The sequence below is a fragment of the Phocoena phocoena genome, chromosome 16, assembly GCF_963924675.1.
Source record: "Phocoena phocoena chromosome 16, mPhoPho1.1, whole genome shotgun sequence".
Taxonomy (NCBI): domain Eukaryota; kingdom Metazoa; phylum Chordata; class Mammalia; order Artiodactyla; family Phocoenidae; genus Phocoena; species Phocoena phocoena.
The window spans coordinates 50,641,622-50,659,442 of NC_089234.1; the positions used below are offsets into that span (position 1 = coordinate 50,641,622).

General features: G+C 49.2%; 1 protein-coding gene across 1 annotated transcript; it reads right to left on the reverse strand.

Annotated features, from left to right (window-relative positions):
* Positions 1–4,259: 4,259 nt before the first annotated feature.
* On the reverse strand, positions 4,260–13,209 carry GPR15LG (G protein-coupled receptor 15 ligand). The gene is made up of 3 exons (XM_065894940.1): positions 13,140–13,209; positions 10,950–11,039; positions 4,260–4,345 (listed from the first exon to the last, which is right to left on the reverse strand). The coding sequence occupies exons 1-3, from the start codon at positions 13,207–13,209 to the stop codon at positions 4,260–4,262; spliced, it is 246 nt and encodes an 81-aa protein (XP_065751012.1).
* Between the last annotated feature and the right edge of the window lie 4,612 nt (positions 13,210–17,821).

The window sequence follows — 17,821 nt, forward strand, 5'->3', positions numbered from 1 at the left end:
GATAAATTCCACCCTCTGGTTCATACTTTGCAAATCCTGAGGGTCAGGGCAGTTTGACAGATTAAAGAGCAGATGAACCAAAGACCTCTTCCAGTGATGGAGCTGTTGATAACAAGCCTGCCACCTGCCTCTGGACCTGGCCACATGTTACCAGACTGCTTGTAAACAGGCAAGGTCCAACCACCACTTGGGAAACCAGACTAGATACCTAGACACACCCACATCCTAAAGGTTTTATGATGCTTCCACCACAGGGCAAGTGGCTCTGGAGTCAGTTGGAGGGAGTCACATGTGGGGTCCTGCGTGAACATTAACCAGCTGGGACTCTAGAAAGTGGTTTACCCTGGATAGTTGGCCCAGAGATAAGCTCAGAGATGAGTCAGCAGAGTGGGTGGGCACACAGGGCTGTAAAATGCATGTGGTTTCCAACAGGAGGTTCTGTGATAGCCGGGGATGGAGCTGGTCCCGGACGACCTAGTCTTTTTTTTTTTTTTTTTTAATTTTACTTTAATACATACATAATTTTATTGCAAAGATGTGATCAATAAAATGTTTTTCAAACACAAAAAGTATTACATTTGGATAACATTTTATGGGGAACTGGAACATAAATATAAGTTGTAAAAGAACAGTGTAGAATTACCGAATGTTAAAGAGCTCATTCATATAATTTTTTTTTGAATTTTATTTCATTTATTTTTTACACAGCATCCCTGTATAAAATTCTCCACCATCCCTGCCCACTACTTTCCCCCCTTGGTGTCCATACGTTTGTTCTCTACATCTGTGTCTCTGTTTCTGCCATGCAAACCGGTTCATCTGTATACCATTTTTCTAGGTTCTGCATATATGCATTAATATACGATATTTGTTTTTCTCTTTCTGACTTACTTCACTCTGTACCTGAAGACCTAGTCTTGAACGGGGGTGGAGAGGGGGAGAGTTCTGGATCCATTTAGTTTGGTGGAAACAGATCTGGGATGACAGTTCGGCTTCTATTTCAGAGCCAGACATTTCTCATTTCCTCTCCCTAACAGCCCTCTGTGACAGGCAGTCTTGGCCTCATTTTCCAGATGGGGAACCTGAGACTCTGAGAGGTCGTCTGACCTCCCTGATGTCATACAGTCAGCCATCACCTGAACCCAAGTCTGTCTGGGAAGCCTGTGCTCTGTCAACTACACTAGGGGTCCCACCAAGTCAGGGAGTGTGGGCCCCTTCAGTTACCATGGAGACTGCACACTTTCTCTAGTGACACTACTGTAACCTGCCAGTGTGTTTAGATTCTTCAAGGAGTCAATTAAGGCAACAGAAGAATTCCAGTTTTATAACGTAAAGTCACTTCCAGATGCCTGGGTTTTCTTCGTATCCTCTTAGGGTCCCTGTGAGCCTTGAATAGCCTTATTCATAAGACATTCCCTGTCAACTGAATACCCTTTGAGGGTTAAGTTCTTCCATCAAGTTTAAAAGCCCGTGTCACAAGTTCTGAAGAGGGCATCCCACAGGTGAGCGTGGGAAGGAGAGTGTTTGGCATTTGGACAGCGTCCGGCTCTGCATGGGCACCTCTGTTTGCTTGGGAATTGGTCTCAGTCTTTCCCTTGCTCCTCAGAGGAAGGACAGATGGGGCAGGGTGGGCGGACAGGTGCAGGGTCCTCAGCTCCTTTCTGTGCCTCCCACTTTTGGCCTGGGCTGCTCTGAGGGCTGGTGTCCCTGGAAGCCCCTCTGGGTCACTGTCCATCTGGCCCAAGGCTGGTCTCTTTCTGGCACTCACCTCCCCCAGGCCAGTGGCTCAGAGCTGCAGGGACTGCATTCCTGCCCCTCAGAGACAGCCTCCTCCCAAGGGCCAGGTTGTGTCTTCCTTTTATTTGTGTACCTTAAATGACTTCCCTAGTGCGCCCTCAAAGATGCCGAGGCTTCTGCGGTTGTGCTTTCCTGAGGAATTGTTGGCCTTCGAATTGTTCCTCCTGTTGACTCTCGAGCACGCGTGTTTAGTTTCGTGTGAGTGTTTTATCTTCTCTTGGGTAGGGTGGGGTGTGGTGGAGCGGAGAGGTGATGGGTGAGGGACGAGGATCTGGAATGGCCAGCTCCCCCATTGCTGGGCGGCGAGGGGTTCACCTTGCAAGAGAGTTCCTGGTGAGAGTCCCACACAGCGCAGGAAATGTCCACTTGGCCCCCAGCCCATACACTTACCGAGCCTCAAGGCTGCTCCACTGCTGTTCAGAAGCCCCTGGAATCCCTCCCCTGTGTCCCTCCCCTGCTGTTCTGCCTTCGTTCCAGCTCATTCCATCTCTTCCTGATGGTCCTTCCTACCTGCGTTCTCTCCTGCTCACAGACAGCTCTGGCTCTCCATCGTCCTCAGGATAAGCTCTAAATATCTGATGACGTTTGGGTGCTCTCATGGCCCCAGACTGAAAACTCCACTTCCCTTTTGTCCCACGATTTTGCTGTCCAGTTGCTAGATTCTTCTCAAACACTCAAGTCTTTACCCCTGCTTCACCCTAACACACACACACACACACACGCACGCACACACACACACACACACACACACACACACACCCATTCTCCCGCTGGGACTCTCCCATAACTCAGTGCAAGCATAAGCTCCTCCTTTTTTCACATCCATTCCCGTGCTTGGTCCTCTGTTCTTGTCTCCCAACTGCATGAGGATTTCTCTGCCCTCAAGGACCGTATTTGCTCAGCTCTGAGCCTCACAACTAGCACCGTCTGACCATTACCTACCCCCAGGAATGGGTGACTGAGTGAGTGAGTGAATGAGCTCGCAAATGAAGTTCCTGGAAGGAAGGCAAAGGTCTGTCCTAGGACAAGGTAGGGACTTTGAGCTTGCCCTAGGACCGTTGTCCCCATTGCCCAGGGCCAGGGAAGCTCTGCCTATCAGCCTCGCACCTGGTGGGCCTGGACTTCTCAGACGTGCCTGTGGGATGACGTGGGGAGGGCCTTCTCACCTTGCCGGGAGAATCAGATTAGAAGGCATTTACTGAGGGATAAGCCTCTTAGACCTGGGCCATCTGTTCCCTCTGAGCCTTCTCTCCAGAGTTCTGTGTTCACTTGGGCATAAACACTCCCCTAGGGTGGGGGGCAGGGAAGGCAGGGGCTTCCCGGAACCAAGCTCCTCTGTGTGCCAGGCCCCTTGTGGGCATTTTACAGCTGTCTACTTGCCGGAGCCTCATGTTAACCCTCTGAATAGGTCCTGGACTCTCCATCTTACAGACAAGGGAAACTGAAAATCCTGGGGAGGACTGGGGTTTGAGTCCTGGTGCGTCGGACCAAGACCCTTGCTCTTGTCACTATTCCTCTCTCCCCCCTTTTGCTGGTTAGGGTGTGCTGTGAGGAAGGCGTGGCCTGCAGGAGAGACCTCAGGGTGTGGGGTTTCCTCTAGTAGAAAGCTGTGGCTCAGGCCCTACCACCAATTTTCTCAAGCAACCATGTGCTATGCATTTTGTTTATTTATTTACAATTCGTTTCTTTGAGCGTTCTTTCCAGCAGATTCACATCGGGAAGTCAGGAAGGGGCTCCTTCGGGAGCCACGGGATGTGGGGCTTAGGTGTACTATCTCAGGACAGATGAACCTCTGCATGGCTGGTTGGCTGCTCGTGGGCTCCTGTTACTCTGCACCCTAGCTGGCTCGGAAGTCTCCAGATTTGTAGCTGCCGCAGGTCACGGTGGAGTCTTGACTATCAGCGTTCAAGGCGCCAGGTGGAGACTGAGGCCAGGTGGGCTGAACCTGGCACACAATAACTCTGAAGGTTGGTGGCATGATTGAGACCAGGATCTGGAGTTCTGGAACTTTCCCAGGGCCTTTGCTGCCCGACACGAAGCCCTCCAATGTCCCAGCTCGCTGCCATGAAGGTTGAAAGGGGTTAGTGAAGCCCACTGATGCCTTCCTTGTATGTTTTGTGTCGCTGGATTTTATATCTCTGAGCCAGCATGAGCCCAGAGGGGCTAAGTTACTTGTCCAGGGCCACACAACAAGACAGGCATTCCAGGACTTTGACCTTTGAATCCATGTTGTGGTTTTCAGAAGATTCTGGTTCTGGATTTTCTAAAAGGCAGCAATGAGCACAGTCCAACATGGCAGGCAAGAAATGTTGTGTTTAAGAGAAGAGGCTCAGGTTCATGGGCAGAGGCTTTGTCATCAGCCCCAACTTTGAGGGGAGTATCCTGGGGGAACCTAAGTCTTCTGGGTGTCTAAGGCACTGAGCATGAGGGTCTCGGCTATATGGAGCCTGTTTTGGGGAGCACTACACCTGTGGGAGTGCCCCAGGCACCACCCAAGAGTGGGGCTTTGGCTTGAACTTGCATGGTCTGCAGCTTCTCACATGGTGTCCTGGGAAGGAGCAGTGGGCAGACAAGACCAGACAAGAGACAGAGAGGCAGACAGAGTCAAGGTGGGGGAGAGGGGAAAATACAGTTAAGATTAATTTTTAGATACAAATATTTTTTTAAAAAAATTAAAGCAAGAGTCAGATCTTACACTCCTTCCTGGAGGCCCAGAGGGGGCTTTTCATTGCAAACATGACCAGCCCAGGCTATTTCTATCCCAGCAGGCAGTAATCTGATTTACAGGCAGAAGATGGAGAGAAGGTAGTTTATCTGTTCACCTGTCTCTGTCAAGAGCAGAGTCCACTAAAGGTGAGGGGTCTGGAAGCCCTGTTTCTGATGGCGGTGGTGGGAGGGTTCACCCACACCTACTTGCAGGCCCTTCGACCCTCAGGCTGTCTCCTCCCTGTCTCAGGCAATATGTGTCTCATCTTCTGACAAACCAGTCCCATTTATGGGAGGCATAATCCATAAGGAAAAAAAAAACCTGCATACATTAAGCTAGTCTTCATAGTTTTTTTTTTTAAGATTTTTTGATGTGGACCATTTTTAAAGTCTTTTATTGAATTTGTTACAATATGGCTACTGTTTTATGTTTTGGTTTTTGGCCATGAGGCATGTGGCTTCTTAGCTCCCTGACCGGGGATCGAACCGGCACCCCCTGCATTGGAAGGCCAAGTCTTAACCACTGGACTGCCAGGGAAGTCCCCATAGTTTTTATTAAAGTAATTAATTAATTAATTATTTGACTGCCTTGGGTCTTTGCTGCTGCACCCGGGCTTTCTTTAGTTGTGGTGAGCGAGGGCTACTCTTGGTTGTGGTGCGCAGGCTTCTCATTATGGTGGCTTCTCTTGTTGCAGAGCACGGGCTCTAGGTGCACAGGCTTCAGTAATTGTGGCTCGCAGGCTCGGTAGTTGTGGCGCACGGGCTTAGTTGCTCCACAGCATGTGGGATCTTCCTGGAGCAGGGCTTGAACCCATGTCCCCTGCATTGGCAGGTGGATTCTTAACCACTGCGCCACCAGGGAAGCTCCGTAGTTTTTGTTATCTATCTATTCATTTATTTATTTTGGACGCGCTGGGTCTTTGCTGTGTGCAGGCTTTCTCTAGTTGCAGTGAGTCGGGGCTACTCTTCGTTGTGGTGTGTGGGTTTCTCATTGCAATGGCTTCTCTTGTTGTGGAGCACGAGCTCTAGGTGTGCGGGCTTCAGTAGTTGTGGCACGGGATCAGTAGTTGTGGCCCACCGGCTCTAGAGTGCAGGCTCAGTAGTTGTGGTGCACGGACTTAGTTGCTCCACAGCATGTGGGATCTTCCCAAACCAGGGCTCTAACCCGTGTCCCCTGCATTGGCAGGCGGATTCTCAACCACTGCGCCACCAGGGAACTCCCCATAGTTTTGTTTTTAATAGCACAAAAAAATTCTGGAAACAATCTGAATATCCTATGGTAGAGAAATGGTTAATTAGTAAATGGTACCTCGTGATAATGGAAATGTTTAACAGTGATAAAACCCTGTGATTATGAAGACTATATAGCATCATGAAGAAAAATGCTTACAATGCAATGTTAATTTTAAAAATTTAAAAATGAGGTACAATAAGAATAAAACTAGGTAAGCATGTTTGTATAAAAAAAAGGAAACACAAATGAATGAGGAGGGTTATTAAATTATGGTAATGAAATTCTTCTTTTTCCTGTTTTCATTTCTGGATTATTATTATATGCAAGGTGGTATGATTGTTAAGAACATAGAATCTGGAGCCAGATTATTTGGATTCAAAGCCCAGCTCTGCCACTTACTTACCCACCCTAGCTGGGTGACCTTCAACAAGTTACTAAACCTCTCTGTGCTTTGGCACCTCATCTGTAAAAATGAGGATAGCAAAAGTATCTAACTCTTAGGATTATTGTGAGGGTTAAATGAGTTAGCAGATGTAAGTGCTGCACAGTAATTGCTATATAATCACTAGCTATATGAAAAATAAATTTAATTATCATAATTCATCCATAGCTTCACCTCTTAATCATAAATAAGTGCTAATATTGGTGTAATTTTCTCTTTTTCTTCCTATTTGAAAGTGCTTTTACCTTTCCATAGTGATAACCATAGTAATATACACTGTAAACTACTCCTTTCTATTAGTATCATATTGTGAGAGTTTTCCACCAGCATTTTTGACGGAGAACCATGATTTCCTGATCACTGTTTCCCCTCCACCCCCTGTCCCCACCCTCAGGCCCCAAGATTCTCTTCTGTGGCTCCTACAATAAATACTGCAGTTAACTGACTGCAAATATGGGTGCAATTCTCCACCCTCCCTTTGCAATGTGACTTTGCAGCTTCTCTCATCATGATAAGGGGTCTATTTCCCTGCTGCTTGAATCTGGCCTGGTGACTTGCTTTGACCAAGAGAATGCAGTGGAGATGAAGGTGGACCAGTTCTGAGGCCTGAAGAGGCCTTAGGTACTTCCACTCACATAGGAGGAGCCCTGCAGCCCCAGGTAGACAAGTCTGAGTTTGCCTTGTTGGAGGATGAGACACCATGTGGAAGAGAGTCCATTTGCCCAACTGAGACCATCCTAGCTTCGGACCACCAACCCCCAAACATGTGAGAGAGCCCATCCAAGCTCAGCAGAAGTGCCTGTCCAACCCTTGGAAGAATGAATGAGCCCAGCCAAGACGAGAAGAACCATTCAACTGACCTGTTGACACATGGAAAATGATAACTACTTATTGTTTTGGGCCACTGAAGTTGGAGGTGTTTTGTTATGCAGCCGTGGCTGACAGGTATAATCACAAGGAGCAAGACTGCTGATCTAAGTCCCTCTGATTGGTCCACTGGGCAGTATGGGCTGGGCACCTTCTCCACCTCCTCCTTTCCTGCATCCATTGTACTGAGCCCTTGTGTCCACCCTGCTACCACCCAAAGTTGCCAAAATTCTCAAGTCATCACACTCGTGGTCCTCAGTGGGTAACCTTTGTCTCTGCAGTCTGGGCTCCTTTCTGAAGACAGTGGCAACCCCACGGTGGGGAAGAAATCTCTCTGTGTCCCTTTCAGCCCCTGTCTCCCACTATGGGTCAAGTCATTTTGCTGGGCTTCAAAGCAGCGAGGGTGGCACGGAGCTCTCAGGTCTTGGGAAGTCTGTGGGATAGGCAGGCACACTCTCAGACTCGAGGGACCCTCCCACAAGGCCGCCCCGGCCTTCCCCAGGAGCTCCCTCTCACTCACAGCCTCAGGACACATGGATGGAGGGCAGCTTGACAGAGTCCCCAGGGTCACAGAACTTCCCAGCTGGTGGGGTCTAGACAGCTGTCAGTCTGACCCCAGCCTAAACCTGAGGTTCCTCAAGTGCTAACAGAATCAACAAATTGAACATTCCTTTTAAAAGTGCTGCCATATAGATTGCTACAAACTTTTCAAATGCTTTATAGAAAGCCCTTTTTTAGTAAATTGGTAAATGTGGTAAGTTCAGCAAATTGGCCACTCAGCACATTGATTTTTGACAATGGTTTTGTCAAATTGACCCAGAGTCCTGTGCCCGCCTCTTCCTGTCACCACCACGGTCCTAGAAGAGCACATAGGTAAAAGCCATGCTCAGGAAAGATGCCTTAGATTGGAGGGTAGGTGATATTGTCCTGCGTGTGTCACAGCTGGTGATGTCAGCTCAGGGACATCCTCCAGGCTGCCCCAGGTTACCTTCTCTTTCGACAGACATGCGCAGACACTCCTATGTCAGTGAACTGGGATAGAGAGGCTGAATTCCCAGAGCCTGGCACACCCAGTGTCCCTGCTGTTGATTCCACAGCGTTGAGAGAGCCCCAGGGTCAGCCCTGGAAGACGGCGGGTGGAACCTCCAAGCCTGGGCGAGCTCAGACTTCCTCCACAGCCACGGGAGGGCAAGTTTATGGGGTAGCTGGTGCCAGGCCAATGCCTGGCTTTATAGTCACGACCCCATGGACAGTGAGGTAATAGACTCTATGAAAATATAGAGTCCATTATTATACCCTTTCACAGGTGAGGAGACTGAGGCTTAGCAGAGCTGGGGTACCTGCTCAAGGGCGCACAGCTAGCCAGTGGTAGAGCTGAGATTCCAACCCAGATGGAGCTTTCCTTCCAGAAAGTATGCAGTCTCCCTTGGGCACGCACATGTCTTCATAAGCGTGATGCTGGAAAGTTCTCTCTCTGGAGGAGAGCGTTTGTTGCAGTGGAAGGAGGAAGACAGATCCAAGTTCCTGGCTCTGCCTCATGGTCTTTCTGAGCCTCAGTTTCCCAATCTGTAAAGTGGTGACCATGCTTCCCCAGGGCGGTTCCAAGGATTTAAATGAGACCGCATGACAGGGACCTAGTAAAAATGTTTTTTGCTCTTCTTGTTCTAAGTTGTTTGCAAATTCCTGCGATGGAATTTAAAAGACATATACACTACAAGAAATCCAGACTCAGCACGGGAGCCATGCACTTAGATTATCCTAAAGTCTTGTGTGACTGAAAAAAGAGCTGCCCTTGTACTGTGCACAAGGGGTTAACCCAGCTGTTTTCTATGAACCGTGTGGGCTTGTCTGTGTGTGTGTACGTGTGTGCGCGCGCACCATGCATCCTTAACTTCTCTTATGCTTATTGTGATGAAAGAAATTTTCACAGGGAGTTCCCTGGTGGCCTAGTGGTTAGGATTCTGGGCTTTCACTGTCGTGGTCTGGGTTCAATCCCTGACCGGGGGACTGAGATCCCACAAGCTGTGCAGCGTGGCCAAAAACTAAAATTTTTTTCACATATTGAGAAATAGGGAAGTCATTCTGGCTTATACGTGAGTTAACTTGAATTTTATGCTAACTAAAATAGCCTGTGTGTGGCCTTATCAAACATACATTGTACATCTGCTTTGAATAGTAAAAGGGCACATTGACCAGAAGTAAAGAATGTCCATGTTTAAAATATAGATTAAATGCCCCTCTTCCTGGGATGCCAGGGCTGGTACTCCTTTGATTAGCATTCCTTCCCAGGTGCCAAGGTCATACTGAGTCGCTGTGTACATGCTGGTCTGTTCTTTTTTTTTTTGAAACCTTGAAGAAATGCAACCCTGACTTGTTTAATGTTCTTTGCTCTGACAAGATAAAAAACTGTGCTGAAAACCCTGCTTCTCCACATTTTCTCAGAGTAATCTGGGAGGCGGGCTTCTGGGCTAGTCCTCAGTTTGGCTCAAATCAAACTATTTTCTATTCTTATTATTGATTGTTTATTGATTTTCTTCATCGACAAGGGCCTCTGAGCAAGTCCATCCTGGGGAGGGGTTGCAGGGTCTGAGCATACCCTGCCCCTCCCCATGGGGAAGGATTCACACACCTCCTCCTCCAGGCTGGAGCCTCCCGGGAGAGCAGAGCTGCAGTCAGCCAGCCCAGGCCGGGCCTCACACTGGGGCTCAGTGTGTGAGAAGTGGTTATTTTTACCCGGCCCCAGCGGCATGTGAGGCCAGTCTCAAAGGAGGGGCTGTCAGCTTCTCCAGAGAAGTGGCCCGAGGCTGAGCCGTTCAGCCTGCCTCCCTCCCTCTGCTTCACACCCAGGCCCCCACCCGCCCCCAGCTTGGTGCACAGGACTCTTTGTAGCTGGGAGGGGTGTGGGAGCTCGGCTCTGATCACAGGTTCCCTGGGCCACGGCCCCAGAGGAGCCAGCAGGGCTGGGACCTTCTCAGACTTCTGAGAGGGGGCCTTAGGCTGCAGGGGTGGTGGTGGGGCGGGCAGGCAGGAACCCTGGGTTTGTGTCAGGCCTGGCTGGTTTTTGCCATGGGGGCTTTGCCAGGCCCAGGCTCTAGGACCCTCCTACCAAACGCCAGCAGAGGTCCAGCTGTCCTAACCTTGCACCCCGGGTCAGGCAACTCCCATGCATCAGCCTGCCCTTGGCCTGGTGCCCCAGTCCTGGGAGCTGGGTGCCTGCAGCCCTCTGCTGGCCCATCTCCCTCACTCCCCAGTCCCCTCCGGCCTTGGAGGAGAGGGCAGCCTTGCTCTTCGACACCTCGCCCTGGCAGGGAGCCCGGATCTGCACCTCTAGCCTGGCGCCTTGGACTGGCGCTGCTTGCCCACAGCTCTGGGACTCCCTGGACCTGTATGCCCCATCCCCTCTGGTCACCCTGCCTCACGTGCCAGCTCACTCACGAGGTCAGCCCTGCCTCGGTTCGTAGCTTCCGTGAGTGCCTCCAGACTGCCCGCACCCACTCTTGCCCACCTCCTGCCTGCTCGCCTGCTGCTTCCCCGCCTGCCCTGTCCCCTCCACACTCTGGGTGCCAGTTCCTTGTCTTTCTTCAGGTCGCACAAATGTCACCTGCTTTGATGCCTCCCACCCAGCGTAGGGGTCTTCCCCATCCCATTTTCTAATTGCATCCTGTTCTTTCCCTTGTGGGAATGTATTCAGTTCAAGGTGATTAATTGTTAACTTTTTTGGGGGGGGGTCAGTTTCTCCCACTAGATGGGAAGCTCAGTGAGGGTGAGATCATGTCTGCTTGTGGCCCTTCCGCAAAAGTGCCTGATGTTCCCCAGGCACGGGGGCCAGGGGGTGCATACACGGCCTGTCTCATGGCCTCCCCAGAGCTTCTCCTTACACCTGGGCAGGTGCGTGGTGCTTACCTTTCCGGGTCATCAGGTCAGGGCCAGGAACTCGGGGGCAGCAGGGCTTGCCTTTGCCGGGCTTGGCAGGATGACTCAGATGCCTTCTCCCTGAGGGCAGACACAGGAACAGAGACCCTCTCTTAGCGTGCTTGGGGACACCAGGGACTGGGTCTGTGCAGGAGTGACAGGAGGGAACTTCGACTCCCAAGGCTGAGGGCTCAGGAATGTTTATTCAAGAAAACTCAGGATGGGCCAGGCTACAGGAGGGCCCGTGGGAAGAGTGGGCCTTTAGGTGATCTATTTTCCATAAATAAAAAAGTCAGGGCTTCCCTGGTGGCGCAGTGGTTGGGAGTCCGCCTGCCGGTGCAGGGGACGCGGGTTCGTGCGCCGGTCCGGGGGGAGGGTCCCACATGCCGCGGAGAGGCTGGGCCCGTGAGCCGTGGATGCTGGGCCTGCGCGTCCGGAGCCTGTGCTCCGCAACGGGAGAGACCACAGCAGTGAGAGGCCCGCGTACCGCAAAAAAAAAAAAAAAAAGTCAGTGTGGGGAGATACTCTGCCTCCAGAATACATCTTCCTCATGTCTCTGTCCGAGTAACAGTTCAGCACCGTCACTCAGAAGTGTCTACGCCCTTTGACACAGTAATTCTCTCCCTTTGGTAATCTAAGAAAATAATCCTAAACTTAGGAAATGTTTCATGTACACACATGATTTTTACCATATACTTAAAATAGTGCAAAGTTGTGACTCATTTGAATGTCTAAACATGTAAATTCATCACAGCACATTCACCTGATGGCAAGTTATACCTAAAAATATTAGTTAAATAACACCACTTTGGGGAATCTGCTAGATATACTCCTAAATGGATAGGAAACTTAACGAGGAAAGGTATTCATCTTCATTGAATTGTCATTGAGGTAACATTGGCAACCTCTAACTTTTCCAACAGATAAATGGCATTGCTATAGACTGTGTTTATGAGGAACTCTCATCACTGTTTTCCATGTTGTATATGTGGCAACGTTCATTGCAGAAACTTTAGCAAACATTGTAACATTGGCAACCTCTAACTTTTCCAACAGATAAATGGCATTGCTATAGACTGTGTTTATGAGGAACTCTCATCACTGTTTTCCATGTTGTATATGTGGCAACGTTCATTGCAGAAACTTTAGCAAACAAATACTTTCTATAATCCTACCGTGCAGAGATGGTTGCTGTTCACATTCTGGTATAAATGCTTCCAGATTTCAATCATAAGTATTTTTGGTGACTATAATAATATAGTGATCAATAAAAGAGATACAAGATTGAACACACAGAGAGTTTTCAATTACAAAGATGCTTGTATGCACACCGAAAAGAAATAAACAAAATGTTGAACACGGCCATTCTTGAGTCATGAAACTATGGGTGTTTTTCCCCTCCATATTTATTTCTATATCCCCAAACTCCAATAAATGTTAAAATAACCATAATTGCTAAAACAAACAAACAAAAAAAAGTAGGCAGTTTTTAGAGGGTTAGGCAAGAGTAAAAGCTCAAAGTATTCAGCTATCTGAATTGAGAAAGACAGAAGAGCTAAATACTCATATCCACGGAGGTGCAAGGGCTGTTTCCCCCAGTTCCAAATGCACACGAACATGCCCCCCACCACACACTCTCATCCCATCTGTCTGCCACAGGTGTTTCTTGTGCGTGAGATTTGGGGGTGTTCAGACTCAGATGGTCTGCTAGTTAATTTATTCGTTCCCTCAACACAGATTGTGCCCCAAGCTTCATGCACGTGTAATAGAGCGGCTCCGGAACTTCCAGCAAGGTAGGACTTCGGAGCACGAAGCAATCTAGCTGGCAGGTTGTGTGTCTGAGTGGTAAGCACACTGCTTTTATTTAGTTTTTGTGTGTGTGTCTGTGGGGAGCTGGGAGATCTGCCATGTCGCAGGTGGCTCCTCACACATGTCCTCGTTCAGGTTTGTGGGAAAGAGAGCACTGTGCCCATTGCAGGGGTTTAAAACTCCCGAGCCACCCCCGGTGCTGCCACTGTGGATAGAGGTGCTGTACAGGTTCAGGGGTGACAGCCCGTCTTTCAGGGCCCAGGACTGCCTGTGAGGGCCTGCCCTCCAACATTTCCTGATTCCAATCTTCCCAGACATGGGAATCCCTGTTCAGGAACCAGCACCTTGGGCGGGGGAGGGGGATAGTCCTACCTTCCGCGGAGAAGACGGACAAGCAGAGAAGCAAGATGCAGAGTAGGCTGGCGAGGGCTAGAAACCTCATGGTGGCCGGGTGGGAACGTCACGTCCCAGGGAGGCCGCTGTGCCGCAGAAGTCCTCCCTTGGGGCCACCGGGGACCTTTATAGAGAGGCAGAGAGAGAGGTGTTTCCTGGTGGGCAGGGCACCAGCAGCCTTGGAATTCTCATAAAGGGTAGAGTCAGCCCCTCCCAGGAGGAAAAAAACCTCAGCTTTTCGAGAAGTTGACAGCATTTCATGAACTGTAAAACAGAAAGCTATAAATGCCCAGCCCCAGGAAGGAGCTCCCGACAATGGCCTCAGAAAGCTCCTGGCAGGGAAGAGTCACTTCTCAGAGTTGAATATTAACTTTTAGTGTCAGTATTCATTCCATCAAATACAGATTTTCCTGTTCATTCCTTAGATGTGGCAGGGAGGCCCATAAAACCCCTTGCAAAGCCTTGGGGAAGAGTCTTGAGCAGTGAATGAAAAATAGGGAGCACAGTGCTAGGAATCAGATGACCTGGGTTTGAGTCCTGGCTCTGCCACATATCCGCAGTGTGTCCTTGAATTTGAGGTTGAATAGCTTTGAATCTGCTTCCCATCTGTGAAATGGGCACAGTGCTCTCTTTCCCACAAACCTGAACGAGGACATGTGTGAGGAGCCACCTGCGACATGGCAGATGCTTGTACGGCTGGAAAGGAGGTGGACCAGTGGCTGCACCTTGATGGGCGTTTAAGACGGTGATGAAGCAAAAGAACATGTCAGGTACAGAATCAACCTGAGCCAAGATGTGGAGAAAGAGAACATCCTACAACGGCAAGCATGGGGGAAAGTCGGCTGATGGCGCAGGAGCCTCAGGAGTCACCTTATCCATTGGACACACATCATGGGCTAGGCTGTGCACCTGGCCCCAGGGACACAGAAGACACTGCCTGGCTGGTCTCAGGGAGCTTCTTCATGCAGACACACAGAATTTGCATCTTCCCTTGTAATATTATGTCCATCTTGTCCTTTCATAAGTGTGCCCTTCTAACCAAAGAGCTGGTTCCCAGCCTTGAAGGGCAAGTGGGAAGATGGTACTATCAGGTTCAACACTCTAGAATCATCCTGGCTCCCGGCAGTCAATTCAGACAGTCCCCACTGCCCGGAACTGGTTCTGTTCTCTTGCTAGAGATTAGAGATTCAGGATAGATCACATGCTCAGACAGCTTAGTGAGCAAACTGTTTGCCAGGGGATATTTTGACAGTCAGCCTGTATGCTTTCATGTGTTCCCAAGAACCTTAAAACCAATCCACACAAAGAAACTGGTTGGGGCGCTTAAGGACCAAATGTCATACTGTGTTAGTCACCTGCCCAGCCCCAGCCTGATTCCCTTTCCAGGCTGCATTCTGAATCCTGCTCTCTGTGGTGAGCGGGCAGTGGCCATGGCGGACGGTGTGGTCAGGAAGACCCAAGTGGTCTACCAAGGACAGTTCCAGAGCTGGGGCCCAGGAAATGCTTGAGGCGTGGCCATTGTACGAAGGAGGGTCAAGAAGAGGATGGGGCTTGTCTTGAGTCTCCATCCGTCAGCCCTCACGCTGTTTTTTCTTAGATTGTTTGTTATAGGTTGCTAAACCCAGCAAACTTTCCCAAAGATGCTTCCTGAGATTACAACCATGACCCACATCAAGGACTATTACCACTATTTTCTGGGGTCATTTAGGGTGCCACCACTGAGTTCTCTGGGCAACAGCCTACCTTTGGCTGCCACTCACTCGTTACCTGCTGTAACAGGTACTCTTTGGATTGGCATGGTTCCTTCTTCCTTTTGGCAAGCCATCATCAGAGGGGAAAAGAACAAGGTACTTGGGCAGAGGGGGCAGGGATTGGGCCAGATATTCAAGCTGAACTCTACCTGCTTAGCAGTGGTGCAGAAATTAGGAGAGAGTCCCAGGCTAGTGAAGAGAGAGATCCGTTTGGATACACAGTCAAACAAAGCCAGGGCTTGGGTAATTTTCCCAGAACCCTCAGCCACTCAGCCACAGAGTCAGAAAAAGACTCTGTTAGGTTAGGGTCTCAGTACAGCTAGGTTCTGTACTGCTAGGTTAGGTTAGGTTCTCAGTACAGCTTTTTGGGGGGCACCGAACAGCTAAGAACAGGAAGAACTTGTGATCTCAGGGGTCTGTTCCTTACACACTCACACATACAGCTCACGGATTTGCAGGTATTCCCAGGACCATGTGTTTAATGGGAAGAGCAGATTCAGAGGACAGAATTCGACCTGCTTTTTAAATGCTTCTAAAAAATGACTGAAGCAATCTATGATACATTAATTTGAATAACACAGGGTATTAAGTATAAGTTCCATCCAAAACCCCACTCCCCAGAGACAATCCCTGTTCACAGATTTTCACCTGCTTTTTTTTAACATTTCAAAGATAACTGTCAACTTCTTACTTTAAAAAAGGAAGAAACACCTCTGGCTCTTTAGAATATTTGAAATCTCACGTTGAGCTGAGAGAGGTGAAAATGAGAAGCATTTTAACAGCAACACCTGTTCGTTTTAAGCACATGCAGTTTGGGTACAAAAATAAACAAGTTTGAGGCTTTGAATCATTTCCAGAGATGATTTTTGAACACTTGGTAATCTTCCTGAGAAAAACGTCTCCAGAGACACACCTAACGCACAGGGGAATTTACAAGGAAGAAAAAAATTTTCAAGTCAAATCTGTGATTTCTAAGGTCAATTAGGAAAATGCCTGGAGCCCTTTATGGTTAGAGCATTTTGACCCATGTCCCTCCTTCACTCTTGGCCACCATGCTCTTCTTTAAGGCTGTTATATGGGCCCTGTGATTGATCAGAAATGACTCTCCATCCTTTATTTGCTCAGGAAATTGCAGATCAGTTTATAATAGAGGGGCCAACACCTGGTGTGATCCTTCAGTTGTCTTCTCATTTAATTCTCCTCCCACCTCAGGGATGCAGGCATTTCATTTCCATCTTACAAGGGAAAGGGAAGTTTTCCTTCACCTAAGTATGTTATGGCAACGTCTCACCTGGAACCAGGTGTGTTTGCCGCCAAATCAGAGGTTCTTTCCTGACAGTGGTACCATTAGAACTCATGAGTAGTTGAAAAGAATCCACTACACTGAAGTTTAGCTTACTACCCTCAAATTGTACCCAAACCTGACAACTTCCTCTATTTTTTACAATGAATCTGAACTTCCTCATAAGCCTCCAACCCATTGGATCTCACCTGCCCCTGGGTGTCCCATGCTGGGGACAAGGCTGGTAAATTCAGGGTCTGTTGCCTCCACTTTCACCCTTGCTGGTCCCCTAGGTACTCAAGGATGCTGTGAATCCACCCACTGTTACTCATGCCTCCCTCCCCACTGGTGTGGGCTACCCTGCCTCACCATGGTGGCTGCCAGCAGGCCTGCAGGATCCTCCATGGGCATGTGCCACAATGTGACCTTCTCTTCCACACCACAAAGCCACCTGGGGAGGCTAGAAGGCACTGTGTTCTATCCTGTGGCCACCCCATGCTGGTGCTGGAACACCTGTGAAGCTACTATCTCTGAGTCCCTAAAGGGAATAGTCCCTTGGCTTTCTGCTCTCTCTCTGGAGTCCCTGGCCTTTTGCCTCTACCCCTTCACATCCACCCCATGGTCTTAGCCTGGAGTAGGGGACTCAGGATGCTTGCTTCCTATTTCTGTCTCCCTTGCTCCCCTACACTCATGAAAAGCACAGGCTCTATAGCCACATGATGCAGGTTCTCAGCAGAACACTTGGCAATCTTTAGCTGTGTGACCCTGGACAAGTTGCTCAACTTCTCTGTTCCTCAGTTTCTTTCCTTCTCAGTAAAACAGTAACTGAAGTTGGAGAGGAAGAGATCCCTTTGATGAAAGTGAATGCTAAAGCATCGTGCCCTATGAAAAGAAGTTTTTGTTATATTAGGCAGTCAGTTGTCAGCAGTGGGGAGCATAGCTTTCCCTCCCTTTTTTAATAACCTGTCTCCAAGAAATACCAATTCCCCAATTGTGCTCAAGGATGTATGACGCTTCTTTACTGTGGAACGATGACTGTCTTTTCTTGCCACGATTTGGGGCAAAAAAGAAATAAACACTGAAATTCAGGTCTAAAGGACTGATAGCAGATGGACTGATGGAGAAGGGTGAGAGGACCAGCAAAGCAAGTGCCACTGACTTGGGCATCCTCCTTGGAAGGAGGATGCCAAGGTTTCCGGCTTTTGCCAGCGTTCGGAGCTGGAGAACGGCAGGTGGGGTTGGGATGGATCCTGTTTGTCAGTGTCTGTTGCGTGCTTTGCAGGTTTGGCAGCAGGCTTCCCAGAGGAGAGGTGTCCCCTTCCCTTACTCTTGCCCCACTCCTGGAAGCACTAGGACCAGGCGGATGCGCAAGGTGCTGACAGAGCCCTGCCATCCTGGGCTAAACTTCAACCCTGATGTCACTGCAGACACAGCACCTCAGGGCTAAAAGGGCCTTGAAGGCTCTGGGTTCAGTTCCACTCAGAGGTGAGATGGTGCCAAAGGCCACAGGGTGGAGAGAGTTTCTGCTTTCCCACTAAGGTCCTAAAATCTGAAAAGCTTCTTTTGAGGTGTTCAATGTATTTTCTCTCCATATGGACTTACTTTTCTAAAAAACTACTTACGGGCAG